The sequence below is a fragment of the Aulostomus chinensis genome, chromosome 12 (genome assembly GCF_037954235.1).
Source record: "Aulostomus chinensis isolate RoL2024-O1b breed Wild chromosome 12, RoL_Achi_v1.0, whole genome shotgun sequence".
Classification (NCBI taxonomy): domain Eukaryota; kingdom Metazoa; phylum Chordata; class Actinopteri; order Syngnathiformes; family Aulostomidae; genus Aulostomus; species Aulostomus chinensis.
The window spans coordinates 16,588,581-16,606,319 of NC_141331.1; the positions used below are offsets into that span (position 1 = coordinate 16,588,581).

General features: G+C 44.2%; 1 protein-coding gene across 2 annotated transcripts in view; it reads right to left on the reverse strand.

Moving 5' to 3' along the window:
* The window catches only part of igsf3 (immunoglobulin superfamily, member 3), an 89,201-nt gene that overhangs the window by 15,639 nt on the left and 55,823 nt on the right, over positions 1 to 17,739 (reverse strand). For both annotated transcript variants that reach the window (XM_086220523.1, XM_086220524.1), the window contains exons 4-6: positions 17,057 to 17,443; positions 13,404 to 13,811; positions 7,985 to 8,410 (exon numbers count right to left, since the gene is read on the reverse strand). In XM_086220523.1, the coding sequence (XP_086076649.1) occupies positions 7,985 to 8,410; positions 13,404 to 13,811; positions 17,057 to 17,443 (1,221 nt within the window). The remainder of the gene's footprint in view (positions 1 to 7,984; positions 8,411 to 13,403; positions 13,812 to 17,056; positions 17,444 to 17,739) is intronic.

Here is a 17,739-nt window from a genome sequence, read left to right on the forward strand (position 1 = left end):
ACTTAATCTAACCGAGCAGTGAGGCACGCTAGTAAGCATGCCTTACTAACTAACTAGCTGTGTTCAGCTCATGTAGTCCCCTGCTGAAAACAGCTCCTTGCAGGGCCACTGAACCTGGCCCCTCATCACCAACTCGTACTGAAGGTCACCTCCAACTTAGGTGTCCCTGCAGGAGGTAAAGATTTATTTAGGTATTGCTTTTGCTATTGATTGGTTTTCAAAGATGTGAAACCAAAACCTTGTTGAGGTAACACTCTCGGCTAGCGTAGGTGCCTGCCAGCTGCTAACGACCAGGTGTCAGCACTCACGGTCCCACGGCAACAACAGCCGTGGGCAAATCATGTTGGAATCTGCTGCTAGCTCTGTCTCTGTGATGGTTAAACTTACCAGCTCTGAGAGTAGAGAGCATAAAGGACTTGCTTGTCCTTTATTCTCTGACACAACCTGATATATCATGGTGACTTTCACCGCACATCTTTCTGCAAATTTCTTGCTTGGCGAATATTTGTAAGTCCTGCGAGAGTCGCTATCAGGGGACCCTGTGAGAAATCTCTGGGGGACCTCAACTACAAAAAAAAAACTTTCACTCCAGGATTTGCCAGAGTGCATGCAGACATTACATCATCCAAAATGGCTGCCGAAAAGACCTTTCGCCTCATCTCTCACTCTTGTTACTGGCCTGTTGGTTGTTCTGGTTGGTACGTCAGTGATAGTATTGGATCTATCAGCAAATGTTTTTACAGCCAGAGGTCTTAGGGGTAACACCTGTATGTAACTGGCACATTAATAACATTTAAGTTCTGCCTAAATAATCAGCTGCTAACAATTAATGTGTCATTTCCTAAAGGTGTTCGTGTTAACTTGACTAGTTACGGATGGAAAAAAGGTGACGTTAGGGTGAGTTAAGGGGGGTAGAATTTAGTGACACATGGCCCCCTTCACAATAGGAGCATTGATAAATGATTAATTAGCCATAAGTAATGCTTATTCTGCATTATTATATATAAGAAATGCTTATTCAGTATTTTTAAACATAAATAAACATTAAAAATTATAAATATTCTCTTATTGTAAAGCATAAACTTCATAATAAAGCAAATCTGACCTGCAGACTGTTTGAGGTTTCTGTGTGTAACAAGCGGATGAAAGCTTCAGTGCGCGAAGGCCTCAAGAGGAAATCTCATGATTTTCCATCTGTTTTATGTCTCCATGTGAAGTTCACTCTTGACACTCCCTTAATTTTTGTTTTGACCAATTATCACCTTTTGTCCCCTCTGCGTCACTATGATTTATGTGTCTCCAGATCACATTGGGTCTAATCACCTGACACCAACCTGAATATTCAACAGCCTCACCTGCGTTCATTAATATTGATGGAGTCTAAATGAAGTACGCTCCCAGAGGTGCTGCTGGGTGTCTGCCTAACATTTAGGTTCTTTTTTTAAATATAGTCTTCCTAATGACCACTGACCTGACAACCTATCCACTTGGCCGTAGATGAAATGCTCCCACTTACTTGAAGGAGGGCGAGAGACTCAGAGGAAGAGACATTAAGAGATAAGAGGGATGAATAAAAGCATGGAGGCAGGCCGGGAGAGAGAGGGGTGAGTTTCTCTCTTCTTTTTTTTAATAAGACAGGATGAGAGAAAAGTAGGAAAGTTAAGGGATAAATCACCAAACTAAACAGATATTCAAGCACCTGCCAACAGAGAGCGGAGGAGTGTGAGCGAGTGCAGAGGGAGGGAGATGAGAGAGATGTAAAAGAGAGAAAGTGATAACATGCTCCTGGGGGGATTTGGGAAAGCAGCAGGCAGTCTCTCCAGCTCTGCTCCAGAGGACTTATAGTCTTAATGGCTGCCTGCTCCGCCTTTAGCATTAGCTTTAGCACAGCCCGGGGCTAATCCGTGGCCGGGACCCCGGGCATGTCAGGACTGAAGGCTTAGACACGTCCTGATCCCTTGCAGAACAGCTCATTTTGGCTTGCTGCTCCTCGCCACTTCATAAACAAACAAAATTCTCTACGCCCCGGCTCGCCTGGACCTCTGTCATTGATGAGAGCGGGGTGCTAGACAGCAGCAATGAGCGATGGGGTTCCCCTGACTCAAAAGTAGCTCCCTGACGAAGTGGGAGACTCATTGCTATGCTAATGACAGCAATGTATCTATGATCCCATTGTGTCAGAGGGATATTACTTCTCCTCAGCCCTCCCTTCTCCGACTCCCACTGTAAAATTATTAAGATTAGCTTATCAGGAGGACGTGTGCACGTAGCATCGGCCTTGAACACACCCACGCAACCTCCACCAATTCTACACACACACACACACACACACACACACACACACACACACACACACACACACACACACACACACACACACACAACACATAGTTAGCTGACTGTACTCTCCCTCTTCCTGCCTTCCTGTCGGAGTGAGTGATTGCTGGATGCAAGCAGAAAACGGATGCATTGGAAAGAGGTGAGACAGGGAGGTCAGGGCAGGGGAACTCTGGGAGATTAATGGCCCTCAAGACGCTGGCACAGACGGGAAAGCATAAAGACATATCAGTTTGAGGCGTGAGTGTGTGTGTGTGTGTGTGTGTGTGTGTGTTTGAACGGGGTCAGCCAATACACATAAAACACATTATGCTCATTAAACCACAGAGAATGTTGGTCATTCATTGGGTCCAGGCAGGAAGGAGGCTTGTGTGTTTGAGTGTGTGTGTGTGTGTGTGTGTGTATTCAGGAGGCAGTGAGCTTCTCTGACTATTAGCTACTGATTTACATGGCGAGCAGCAGCACTGTAGCTAGCTTTGAGTTACGACTTCAATTACAGAAGCAGGGCTTGCACATGCTCGGCACACAAACACACACACACACACACACACACACACATGCTCAGAACTACACACACACACACACACACACACACACACACGCATGCTTAAGAGAGATGGAGAAACACAATCTCATTGTGTCTGCAGAGTGGCCGAACACGGAAATGAGGCCTAGATTGGATTAGATTTGACAGAAAAATGTGCCCATGTCTTCGAGAGTGCAGGGTTTCGCTCTTGTGGAGGAGGACGACAAAGAGAAGGAGCTTGACCTTGAACGTCTGAAACAGACGTGATTAATTAAAAGCCTTTTATGAGATTATTTTCTGTTTCAGTGCTCCCCTCACAGGCTTGTCATTTATCACCCGTTATGACCCTGCGTGTTTGTGAGTGCGAAACGGGCAGAAAGATAAAAAACATAAAACTGCATAAGAAAGGGGCCTGCTGTGTGTGTGTGTGTGTGTCACATGGATACAGAGTCAAACCTCAGGTGAGCTCGTGGGAAACTATCTCAACCGCAGGTGAAGATGGTGCACAAAAAGATAAATAAATAAAACAAACATAGTAGGGTCTTCGCCTGAAGTACCTTCAGGCTCAGGCCCTAATAAAACCCTGTCACAAACAATCGCACAGCGATAAAAGCCACCATTGTGAGCAAAGAAGCACAGCAGCCGTGTCCTTATTATTCATGAAACACCGACAATGGCGAAGGAGCTATTTGGAGAAAAATGTAAACATAATGGAGAGAATTATGAGGAGGAGGAGGAAATCAGGGGATTATAAAATATTGAAAAATCGCAGGAGTGAGAAAGAGGCTGGGGGCGTGCACGGAGGAAAACATGCAGCTAAGTGAGAGCGAAGTGGTTGGATGACATTAAAAGAGACTTATGGTGAGAGTGAGAACAAAATGTAGATAGACAGAGATGGAGCGGGCTGGGCTCTAATGAAGATAGACAGCTCCATGGCCTGATAATCTCCATTCACTGGAGTCGCTATCAATAACCGCATGGTGGCGAGTACTTCGCATGTGGCATATGCTCGCCTACACTGGAAGCTAAAAGATGTCCTCTCTCAAGTTTTTGAGGTTGAGATAAAGTATCAGAAAGTAGATGCCATGAAATGCTCTAACTCAAAGTGCAACAACAAGATAGCAAAACAAGAGGATAAGAATGAAAAAAAAGAGGCATCAGTTCTGGCGCCATGAGGTTTGATCATGTGAGTGAAAGGTAGCTAAGCAAGCGTAGGTGTGTGTGTGAGGAAGAGATGAAGAGCAGCTCTAAGTGGGACAGTCCCCTTCCCTCCCCTCTCCCTCAACCACCCCCCGCTCATCATCACCACCATCATCCTTCAAGCTCAGCCAATAACCAGACGGTCTTAAACCCCCCCCCAACCCACCCACCCAGACACACGTGGGCAAACGTGCACATGCACACACTAAAATGATGAGAAAAACGTATTGAACTCCCCAAACCGTCATTAATCTAAACTGCAGCTCCATTAGGGAAGATACGGAATAATTAGTTTTGTGTGTTCTCTGTGTGTGCGTGTGTGTGTGTGTGTGTGTGTGTGTGCGCGTGTGCAGTTAAAGTTATGAGTAGACGATATTAGATTGCAGAGACAGAGGCTTCCCTGGTGATCTGCCATGCTGAACATGTGTTTGCTAGTATTGCATTTCAGAAAGACAAAAAGAGAAAACTCAATCAGGTGAAATTCAATATTACTGCTGCTGTATGTGTGTTTTTTGAAAGTGTGTGTGTGTGTGTGTGTGTGTGTGTGTGTGGAGATCCTCTGCTGTGCATGCTAATATTGAATCATATTTTGTCATAAGACAATTACACATCAGCTTTGGGAGGTAGCCCCCTCAGTATGTATGCGTACATAACATATGCGTGTTTGTTTGTGTGTGTGTGTGCGTGCGCACGTAAGCATGATAATGCCTGTGCATGAACTTGGATGATTCAAGCTGCCCTAACAATGAGCAAATACAGTGTGTATGTATGTGTGTGTGTTTGTCAAAATTGGCTCATCTTAAGGTTCTAGTTGGCCTGCAGGTCCAATTTTTTTAATAGCCCTGACACACACATACACACGCGCGCGCGCACACACACACACACACACACACACTAATAAAAATCTAATTATTATAATACCAGCCATATTTAAAAAATGAGAACGTGAGTCTCTGTTGATGCTGTTCTTTTTTCTTGTGGAGTAAAAAAACAAACATTCAACATGTTGGAATTTTATTCCTGGTGACCTTATTTGACCTCTAATGTAAATGCAAGCACCTTACCAGCAATTTTTTTTCATAACGGAAACGTGAATGGTTTAGCTTTGATTCTAATAAATAAAGCTAAAATACTATTTGATTCAGAGAACTTGGGATCCTAGTACCATTTTGAAATTCAACAACATTATATGCCTTTGATTTTGGCCCCTAGCCCGCCATTACGTTTCACTTTGGGCAGCTGTGGTGTGTATGGTGGTGAACTCCCCTGATATGACCCACAGGACCTGGGCATCATGTGTGCGCTGTAAATGTAATCTGGAACAGGAAGTAGGCCCGGGCTGGGCTTACAGGCACCTCGCTAGCCTGACCACCCGTCACACTCACTGTGCTTTTATCTACATCCAACTTTTGCTGATCTAAGATACATTTCATCAAGGCTGCCATTTCTGATGCTCTCCGCTTTTGAAGTTGTACAATAATTTGATGTGGAGTATCATTCGGTGTTTGCAGAGCCTTTCATGTCAGGCGCACACGCACGTGCGCACACACGCATATATATATATATATATATATATATATATATATCATCTGAATTTGAGATGGTGGTGTAACGGAGCATCAGAAAGCCGAGAGAAACAGCAAAATGCAAAGTAAGCATAGGAAAGCTCTCAAAGGCACATCGCAAGGAACACGGTCATGTGGTTGTTCATGCGAGTGTGTGCACACATGTATATGCACACAGTATGCTGAAGAGGCAGCTCATACATATTGAGCAGGTATGTCTGAAAGCATAATTTAGTTAGACTCTCTCAATTATGTATCTGGTCAGTCGCTGTGTTTGTTCACACCTCATTTCACACACACTCCCCTTCATCCTACTTCTTTGGAGAGAGCCAGCAGCTCATTTAGCCAGGATTGTTTAACATTTAGCCCAAAAAAAAGGGGGGGGGGGGGTGACTCATCAGTCTAAATGAAGGAGTAGAAGGTGAAGGAGGAAATATGACAGCAGAGCCTCGGTAAGTAACAATACATTCACTTGAGCCATCGTGTACTTATGTACACAATGATTACTCTGCTACGGTTACCAATAGGCTTTCACTTGACGACGTATCATGCCGTCACGGTTACGGATGGCATTACCAAGGTAGCTGATCACTTTATCATGGAGACGCCTTTAAAAGAGAGAGAGTGGGAGGAGGACCTAGTTTTTATTCCTCTGCAAAAATGTCTTTCAGTCTGTGTGTATGTGTATATCTGTATGTATGTGTGTGTGTCCTCAGATTCTGGTTAAGCAAAACTAAACAGCACATGGAAGGGAGGTAAATCAGCATTCGGGATGATAAGTCGATTTCTAAATAACTCCTGAAGGGCCAAGAGACGCTGTGAGTTCCACGTGAATAGTTAAGGTCACAGCGCAGACAGTCTAGCAGTGTCCGTCCTGTGTGTCGGCCTGTTTACATCTGGTTGTGTGTGTGTCTGAATCAATAGCAGCAATGAGAGACTGTCTATGCTTGGCGAGTGACCGTGTTCCACTGGCTCACATTGAAAGTGGTATTGATCACCGAAGTCTGTCTTTGAGAAGCGTCTTGGTTGGTTCTTCCTCAGCAGGACAGATAGTGCTGCACATACACAGCTGCACTCTACTCATGCATGCTAAGTTTACAGTCAGACATTTAGCATTTCAAATAGGTCTGGATAATCGCTGATGCAATGACCCGCTCATATTCCACCCACCAAATTCATGCAGTGTGGTCGCCGTGGATACTCTAGGTACCACGTTGCTGTGAACGCTGCTCTGCAACAGTGTTTTTAGCAACAGGAAGAGTATTTGACTCAGGTGCATTCGCCTGAATAATTGATGTTCTATGATGGTGAGGTGGAAAACACTGGGCTAAATTGTGCATTTTTGTGCATCTGTGTGTGTGTGTGTACAGAGATCTGTTGTTTTCATTCTGACACTGATTAGGCTGTGTGTGAATGTGTTCTTCTGTATATGTGTGCTTGTACAGCTATCTTTGAGAGGACCAGGGTGAGTTTTAAGCCATCTTAATTCCCATGAGTGCTTTTCAAGATTTTCTAAAACTTGGCTCTGTCTTCAAAACCGGCCAGAAATTTTCACCAGTTTTGCGGTGAGCTATTGCGCCATCAACAGAGGGCGTTGCAACACGCACAACAGTTGTCACACACCAATGCAGAACATCTAAACCAGGGTTAAAAACAGGTGGGTAAACAACTGCGCTCAGACAGACCGGATAATATGACACTAGAATATCTGAAACTGAATGAGAAACAAGATAAAGAGCAGGAAAGGCAGTTTGAAGGTTTAGACCTGGTTTTAAGTTTCGGTTAGAAATTGGTGCCACACACAATGTACGTCCTCACTAAGATAGCTATTCAAACCTGAGTGTGTGTGTGTGTGTGTGTGTGTGTGTGAGTGTGTGGCACCGAGCGCCGATGAGGAAGGTGTCGACAGTTTAATGCCTCCGCTGAGAAAAAAAAAAGTTCAAGGAGAGATCTTCAGTCTCTTCATCACACTCTGACTCGACTGTCTCAGTCCTTCGCTTCACTCTTCCCTACCTCTTCCACTCCGTTTCTCTTCCTGTGGGATACTTAGCGATCCATTCACTGCGCTCCATTAGGAGACTCCACCCTGCCTTCCTCAGATAGACACATACATTAATGCACACATGTTCTCACACACACACACACACACACACACACACACACACACACACACACTCCAATTAGAAGCTAAAACCGGAGACTAAGAGCAATTAGAGCAGGCTGGAATCCTCTAAGCTCTGCTGAATTCACTCTGCGTGGCCGTGTGTGTATGTGTGTGTGCATGTAGTGTGCTGCTCTATGTCTAGTCCAATTAGAAATGTGTGTGCTTTCCTGGCAGGCAGCCATGCAGCTTTACCTGGCTGTACCACACTGATGCCAAGCAGGTTGGAGGTGCGGTTGGCCACTCGGCTCCAGCTGTTATCGTAGTTCTTCCTCCACAGGACGGCAGTGCACTGGTACTTCCCGGCCTCACGACGTCCTGCGCGTGTCACCGACAGACGGAAGTTCGTGTTGGAGTGAGAGCGATCCACGATGGTGCGTGTGCCCAGTCCAAGCAGCTGCTCCCCCCACTGCAGCGTGCCCTCTCGAGTGAAAGTCACCAGGTCCTTAAACTCTCCCTGACCCTCGTCAGCCACTTCTGAGCCAGTCGGCATGAAGCTCCAGGTGACCGAGGTGGGGACGCGAGGGTTGTGACGTGGTTTGACCAGGCACAGGAGGTCAAAGGAATCTCCGAAGGTTACAGACGGCGTCCGTGACGAGGCAGACACCATGAAGGATGATTCTAGAAGGGAGGGGGAAGAAGAAGAGCGTGGGTGTCTGTTAATAAGGAACATAAAGCACTTGATCAATATAATATAAAGCATCATCGAAGCATCAAAGTCCCTTAATGGAACAAATTCAGAGGCTTTAGTGAAAGAGAGCAGAGTTCATACTGACAGTACAAGCACTTCCACAAGCATTTTCCTCCATCAGTAATAAGTGCAGCGAGGGCAAAGACAGCAATTTGCTGCATCTTGCGCACACGTCTGCATGTATACATACGCACAGCCTCGTGTGTCAGCAGCAGCTTCACTATTAAATTAATGGTGATGCGAAGAAAGGACAAGGGAGCGATTTCCTCTAAGCATCAGCGTCCGATCCCCGCCCCGCTCTTTGTCGAGTCTAAACTATCCTCATTAAACTAAAGACGTTCTCCCAACTCTGTGTATTTCTGCCAAGATACACCTACACTGAAATTCAAGGGAGACATGAGATAGACGAGATAGACGAGATAAAGAAAATCCCTCTGTGGTCCTCCGCCAATTTGGTGGCATTTCAATAAATGTGGAAGACTGAAGCTAAAAGATGAGATTAAAAAAAAAGATGGAGGAGGAAATGTGGAAATGCTGAGGAGGTCGGATTTTTATGCTTAATCAGTTAATTTATTTCCTTGACATTCCTCTATTATGTTCTTGTCAACAGGCCCATCGTGCCCCGCCCCCCCTCCTGTCCCTCATCCTGTCCTCCTCTGACAGCCATCATCCCCGGTGTCCTTCAGGGTGTGTAATCAATGGCTTTCTGTACAGACTCGGCTACTGCTGGAACACACGCCCGGGGTCATAATTCTCCTGGAGACAATAACTCTCCCCTGCTCACAGCATCTCTCATCTTCCCTCCGCTGCTCTTCCATCCATCCTTTTCCTTCTCTACCTGCTTGACAGATTTGTCCTTTCTCCAGTACAACTTTTTCTATCTTTTTTTTTAAGGTTAATTAATATGAATGCATGTGCTGTACACACTACTCCAGAGCGTCCCCGCTGCTAAGAGCCTCTCGATCCCAACGATAATCAGAGATGAGGTTTACTGATTTCCTGAACTAGCTGGGGATCCCAGTGTGTTTGTTATTAGGGCTGCAAAGTTTCTGGCTTTTTTATTAAATTTGGGAATTTACGTGAAGAGCTACAATATTTAGATGGGCGTTAACAGGAATAAACAACAAAAAAGTATACAATCAATATTTTTTTTCCCCTGTTTTCCTCCCTTTCTTGCTCATTCGCCCCTCAGCCACTCTGATGAGCATCAAAAACTATCAAAGTTACTCCGTCACACAGCAGCATCTTTTCACCGGACAGCGAGAAGCCCCACCCGGATGGATCACGCGATATTTAAAAGGGGAATTACACATATTTCCGTGCATATCTGCTTACAAGAATGCAAAATGTTCAGTGCATATCTGTACTTGACAAGGTAGATCGTTACTTACAGTTGATATAAAAACACCCTAAAAATGCCAGTCGATTCCTGTTGATTCACTTATTTTCCCATGAATTTCCAATTGTGAATATTCCCTGAATTTTGTAACTCAAGTCATTGTGACATTTCTCAAATCATCCTTAATGTTACACTCATGGTTATACAAGACACCAAAACAACAAAACTAACACAACGACAAAAAAAAACAACGCTGTTGCAGCAACCAAACCTATAATTCATAATTAATAAATCTGATGCAAAATCCCATTTTCAGTGTTCCTCTGCCTTCTCGCCCAGGCTTGACATATAAAATCTGCTATCAAGAAAGTTCTCGTCCTGAAACACATCCAAACTTTTTCATAGTTATCCATCTCCAAAAAAGGATCATAAATAGAGGACATTTTACCCAATAACAAACCCTTTAAGTCCTCATAAGCAGGACAGTAAAACAAAAAAATGAATTTCACCCACGACTTCACCCAGTTCCCACAGCAAATAAATTCTTTCCTCTTCCGGGATGGTCTTAAACCTACTGGTCTCAAGCGCTAACGCTAGTGCTCCTGAACATCTTTGACATTTGCTCCAATTATAATTCCTAAAGGAGTTTATGAACAGCCACAGTACAAAGTTTGTAATTTAGGTGTGTGTCACATTTCCATGGACCGACTTTCCTTATTCATAAGAAACAAGTTTAGTCCTGTACGTTAGAAATGAGCCTATTTTGAAAGAAACAAAAACAGACAGCAAACCATAAAACAAAGACTTCAGCTCATTAGCCCAGTGATGCTCTCACCATATGTCCAAAATAAATATCTTCTTAATCATTCTTATCATTGCAAATGGTTGCACAAGCAACTCATGCTCATGATCCTTATGGAATAAGGGTCATTTTTACAGGATTTGAAGAAGATAGACAGAACCATTTGGACTCGTGTAAACTAATTTCTAGGTTTTTGATGAAAAAAATGTAATAAAGAAGCGATAATTACTGTACTTCTCTCTCCTCCGACTGGCCATTGTGGGATCAGGATTTAGAACGCGGTCCACGATAGATTCGCTTCACTGCAGCAGTTTCGAGGTGTCATTGCAGGGTAAACACAGCTGCGATTAATCACATCAATTACGGCCCTGTTCCATTCAGGTGTGCCAGAGCACTGGTAGGCCTGTGCGCTGCCAACTGATCTACCGTTTCACACGTCCCTCTTCATTAGTCAAAGCAGAGGCTCACCTGATAGCGCTTCATCTATTCAGGACACATTAACAAAGAAAGTCAAACCAATAGAGACGGAAAATAAGCTTGACAGATGATTACGACTGGTTGCATGTGATGACTGGTAATGAACTAATGTCTACTGTAAATGTCTCGGGGTGTAAAACTATTCAACAGAGAGCCAGTGAAATACATTTTCATCAAAATGACATAAGCAATTGTTAATGTGGGAAATCATTGAGACAATTTACAATTTGTTCAAAAGAATGAGACGTTGCTTTTATGTCATGCCAGTGACTAGATGATGTGGAAGTTGTTTTGAGAATTTAAATTCTAAATGAGAAATGTATCAAAGCTGTCAACAACTGCCATTCCTGATTAAACTGACAAGGACGGGAATTAAAGCTTTATTAGCTCTGCCAGCCGTTTGTTTGTCAGCAGGATTGCACAAAAAAAAACATGGGGCCGATTCTTACCAAACTTGCTGGAGAGGTGTAGAATGGGCCCAAGCAGAACCCATTCAATTTTGGGTCAGATTAGTCACTGCGCCACCTGTTGGTAAAACTCTTGACATTTTAATGTACCCCTCCTAGTGGGTTGATGAGATCATTTCAAATTTGGTCAGAACCACCTCGGGAACTTGATGATGGGTGACTGAGAAGATTGAGAGTTTTAGTTAAAACAGAGTTATCATGACAAGGCGGATTACTGCTTGTTCTACGTCGCGTTTGTCCCTCCAAGCACCCTCTGGTTCACATTAAATTTAATCTCGTTTTTTCGCATTGTAATTTATAATGTGCTACGTGTAACATTAGCTATTTTAAAATCGATTAGTTAAGTTGCTGTTAGACAAGTCTCTTACCTGTATAGCTACAGTAGCTAACCTTGTGATGCTATTTTGCCCAAGGGAAGCTCAGCAGTGTTATCCTGAGGTAAAAAAAAAAAAAAAAATCCTTAACTATGTTCTGAAATTAGATTTTTGTACACATTAGCTTGGTGGAGGCTCAATGGAACACCAAATTGAAAAAAACAACAACATTATCTTGAAGAAATGTAGCTATTTCTCTGGATTTTACAAATGCTTAAAACATTTGAGACAACTCAACAAACACGTATGCTGTCATGACCGTAGCAAAACAGCTACAGCAAAAATGGCAGTTCTCGATCATTTCAATCATTTGTCCTCACCGTGGCAACAAAACAAGTCTTACAGAGGACGCCCCTCTCCCATCCTCCCGTTCTGATAAGCGAGCAGGAGCCCATTATAGAGGAAGCAATGACCTCAATTAGGGTTCAGTGATCATACATAATGTCTTGAGCATCAGGCTGTCGATCGGTTCACTCAGAGGACACGGGCAGTCTAGATCCTGATCTGAACTCTGAAAGCCATCGGAGGGAAGGACTTTTCCTTTTTTTTTTTGTGTATTTTGAAAGATGTAGAGAAGAATATAGCGAAGCAATGTGGATTTATCGGCATGGCAGGTTTAGATGTAGTAAAACTCCTGCTGGAAGCTAAACTCAGAAAAAAAAAAACATGGAACACAACAAATCTAAGCAGTAAAACATACAATGACCGTCACACAACAGCGCATTTAGAATATCCTTTGATCAACAAGCATGAAGGAAAGCGAGATGAGGTGTCAAGGAGCGTAACTGAAGAGAGACAAGCAGCCTCGGACTTCTTTTGCCTGATTTGCATAATGCGTCCCTTGTTCCTCAAACTAATGTTTCTGTTGTTGCTTGAACTTAACAAATGGCCACTTAAAAACTGACATCTCTTCTCTGCAGCACCGCTGTGCGCTGCTACTGGAAACTAATCCGCTGGCCGTGTGTGTGTGTTTGTGTGCGTGCGCGTGTGTGTATAAGGAGCCCGTTGCTCCTGGCCTGCCAGCTCCTCGCCGCTCCGCTCCACTGGTTTCTTCAGCCTGTACCGAGGATGTTCTGCTCAACTCCGCACTGACAGAGGAGACCTGCAGAACTGTGAAACACATTTCCGCTGCATTTCCATTCTAATAATTCTAGCTAATCCATGGGTGTGTGTGCGTATGATGGGTGTCACTGAAGCATGTGACACTTGACGTGTGGCAGGTGGTGTGTGAGTGTGTGTGTCATAATAGTGCTTTCCCCAGGGCAGTGCATGAATAAACCATGGTGTATTCTACTATGTGGACCGCATGCTGCCTGGGCCATTCATCAGTCTTTAGTAAATCACAACCATATGCCTTGCTTTCATTTGATCTGCACGCTTGGAGACACGCTGCCTTGAAAGAGTTTACACGCTTTGCTGACCCGAAGATAAAAATTGGGTTGGATTAGGCCACAGAAGACTTACCAACAGTCCTGACAGTGATCGTCTTGGTGGCCGGCTTCTCTCCGATCTTCTCCCAGTTTAGCTCCGGTTCAGTGCCGGTCTGAAGCCACTCTGTGACTGTGCAGCTGTATCGGCCCTCGTCTCCAGGTAAAGAATTGTACAGGGACAGAGAGAACTTGTCGGGCCGAAGCTTCTCAATGCGTATCTCACCGTAGCTGGCGCGCTCAGTGTATGCAGGGCTGTGCCATACAGTGCCGTCCCGATCAAGAGAGGCTATCTCCTGGGCCGGCCCGGTTGCCTGCTTATCTGTCCACTGCCAAACAACAGATAGAGGACCGGAGGTGGACTGGACCGAGCAGGTCAGCTGCATCGCGTCACCTTCTAGGACCTCTGAGGTGTTGCTGGATAGCAGCACTGTGATGTTGCTCTCTGAGAGAAAGAAAGAGATGTGCATGTTAGAAAGAAGCGTGTAACTTAAGTTTATGTAGTAAATACTGATAGAAATCAACTGGAGCATTGATTGTGCACGACAACACGGTCCTCCAGGTGTTTAAAGTGACTCGGCCTGCAGGGTGTCCAGAATTAACAGAGCCAGTGTGGCTGGTTAAAAACTTGCTGTTGATGGAACTGCGCACGTCTCTGGCGTGTTTCAGGTGTAAAACAAGAGAGAGGCGGGGGAAAAGAGTTAGAGAAAGTTTCTCTGAATTAGTTCTCCTCCTCACACTGACTCCCAAAGACAACAAGAATCACAATTTTTGTGTTAAAACATTCAAGAGAACAGGAGGCCAGGGGCAATAAAACAAATCGCTGAGGCTGTCCCCAGGAGTCTCACACAATCCTGTGTGAGTGCAGTGTGTGTGTGTGTGTGTGTGTGTGTTTGCATGCTTGTATCTCTGTGTGTTTGTGTGTGAGGATGATAGTGAGCTTGTAATTGGCCTGAGGCAGATCAGAGTGACAGCCAGAGAAGAGGCCCTGGTGGGTTTGTGTATGTGGGTTGAGTCTCTCTCTGAACCCTCTGTAGCTTGTTGACCAAGTCCACGTGGGCACAGGAAAGCAGGCTTAGATCACAAAGCTGAGCAGCACCTCAGAAGAGGAGGAGAAAAATCTGGTTCTCTTGCTCGTTTTTTTCTGCTTTATTTCAACACTTCGATGTCCATCAAACACCATGGAGCTCTGGTCAACCTAAAAGTAGAGGATGCAGCTAAAGGTTTCTCCTTTTTTTCCCCCCTCAGGCCAAACTCTGCTGCTTCCCCCTTAATAAGCAGGAGCTGTCTATGAATATGGAATAAACTCGCTTATTAACTTCTATCAAACTCAACGGAATGAAGGAAAAGCCCTTCATCATTTTCTTCTTTTTTCCCCTCATTGGAACGGTTTCATATCTGTTTTCAAAGCTGGGATGACACCTAAAACCTTAGGTAGCAGACTCATAAATTCTTCTTCTTTTAAAGTGGTTTGTGGACAGTCTCTCTAACTTTCCTTTCCCCCTTCCCTGTGAATATTATCTTTTAAATGTTTACATTTTCCACCAGTTCTTTTGACTCATTTCTGTATTTCAGAAATTAAGTGTGGCAATCTCTCTCTTTTCTTCCTGAAAAGGTAAACTCAGTCATCAGCACTGATCTGTAAGAGGTTTTTACCTCCATCCTCAGTGACCTTTAACCTCCCGCATGTGAGTAAGAATTCACACTCAATTTTCCCAATTTGAGAGACGAGGCATGATTGGAAACCATGCAGGTGAGAAGGTAACGGTACAGTTTATACATGAAATATCTGCTATTGCTGTATTTCAGGGAAGTTCTTCTCCAATAACCACGGCTATTATCTTGTGTAAACCCCATAAACATCATTTATAGGGCATTAAGGTCTTTTGTTGGAAAAACAAAACCTCCCATAAAGGGAGTTTCCCTGGAGACAGCCGCAGGCTTGGGGCCATTGTTTTGGGCTGATTTAGCAGGAGGCGCTGAAAGGTCAGTATAAGGTAGCGCTGGCTGCTTGAGAGGAGATACTACTTTGTGGCTATTATGTTTTATTATGTTGGTAGCAGCTGGCTACACACACCAACCTAGTCCTAAGAGACCTGGTGGTATGGAGAGAAGTGGGGACTGAGCTAATGACCCAAGCTGGAGGAAGAGGGTGTTTTCCTGCTGCCGCTTCCGACATTTACATGAACTAAAATAAGACATTTGTGTTTCCTTTAGCTGCTCATTCCATTCTTCGATGTGCTGTGTGCCTTCCATTAAGTTTCCCCACTGGAAAACCTAAAAATATTGGAATTCTTATCACAATACAGCCATAGTTGGCAAAAACTGACCCAAAGAAGAAACCGTTGCTTGTTTCATTATTGAAGCAAGATGTAAACACCTTTTCACCTTACAGAGCTTGAAAATATTTGTTTATAGTAAATTTCCATGATTTTCCAGGACCATACAGTCTCCGAAAAGTCTGCTTACACATGAAATTATAACAGAGAAATCAAAGTCTACATGTGCAATATACCAGTATGTTTAACTCATTAACTGATGCGACATAAAGTGTGTTAAAGTACATTAATATTTTATCAAAAGAACCACACGGACTCCAGTATTCAGGGCTATGTGAAGCAAATTTTCATGACTTTTACAAAATTGTCAGGGTTCATTTACTTTTCATTAAAAAAAAAGCCCAGAAATTGCTATTATTGAAATCCGTGACTTTTCCGTGTTTTAATGACCCTCATCTTAATTGCACAGTGAAATCCTGCAAAATGTTTGTGACGTTTGCGAGAGCAAACTGAGATGTAGAACATGGTGATGTAACATGTAACGTGTGCTTTCGGTCATTAGTCCAACTCTAACATGTAAATGGAAACATAAATAGAATATTCGATAAGCAGCTGCTGAAAACACCTTAATAAAAATACTGTCTCGATTAGAATGATTTCAATCATCTACCTAATCCAGTCTATGAGGATCAGTAGTCACTGAGAGAAATAGAAATCCCAGTGAAGAGCAGGGGTCGTGACTGTAGATTTACGTTGATCAGCTGCTACATCCACAAAAGCAGCCGTGCTGAACCTGTGTGACAAGGTCTGGCCCGGCAGAACACGCCCATTTAGCCCGGGGAACCTCTCAGAACACCCTGGAGACATAAACATCTCTGTATGCTTCTATTCTTTCTCCACACTTTTATTTCATGGCTGTTAGTTCAGCTTCTATGAGTCTGGACTCTTCAGTTCTCCATTATCAGGGTGTCATAGTGTAGTAGTGTAACCCCCCCATCCCTCCCCATCCTCCCTCCCTCCCAGCTAAACCAAGGAAATGGGAAGGACCATAATTCTGCATTACCAATCCACTCAAACAGAAAATGCATCAGGAATAAGAGCAGCATTATCCTTCCCCTACTTACTCACAGCTAACAATAGAGGCTGAGCGGCTATCTGTTATAGGCCACCTTGGAGAGGAGGAGAGAGAGAGAGAGAAAGAGAGAGAGAGAGAGAGAGAGCGAGAGGGAGACAGAGAGAGAGAGAGACAGAGAGAGAGAGAGAGAGAGGGAGACAGAGAGAGAGGCCATTCCATACTGCCTATATGAAGATAAAACTGCTACTATGAGTAGCTCATCATTCTTACTGTAATTGACAGCTAAGGACAGGACAACTAAGCCAGTGGCCTCGTCATGAACACATTATTACTCACTGAGCGGCTGGACTGTGATCTGAACGTTGCGGGACCTCTTGCTGCGGTCGATGAAGTCTCCCGTGGGTGTCTTTTCCCGCTCTGTCACACGGCAGATGTACTTCCCAGCATCCTCGGGGCGCAGGTGCTGCAGTTTGAGCAGGTGCACATTGGCACTCTCTTTGCGTACAGTCATGTGACCAGCAGCCTCGCGGGTGATATAATCGGGGCCCAGGACAGGCACAGCACTGGGGCCCACCACGGCCACCGGTGAGCTGCTGAAGACCCACGACACCGAAAAGAAACGTTCGGGCACATTTTGGGCCTCAATGGTGCAGCGAAGCTCCAGCGGCTCACCGGCTGTGAAGGACCGTCGCTCCGTGCTGACCTGGATGCTGAAGTCCCGATCTGATTGGAAGAGACGGGGAAAAGAGAGGGTTAACATTTTCACTTGACTGAAAAAAAACAGGAAATAGCAGATAGGAATTAGATCAGATATGAGTGAATACAAACCCTCGGATGTTCAAGTGGATTCTAAATAAAGCAGCTCGATGGAAAGAGAGTGGGTGTGATATTTGTTAAATTCACAACTCGTTTATGAGGTCTAAATGATAGCTGCATATGAAATGCATAACACTGCTGAGTTTTCTTAATATCCACAGTTTGGGTTACTGCCTGAATACTAAAATAGAAAACTAGAAGAT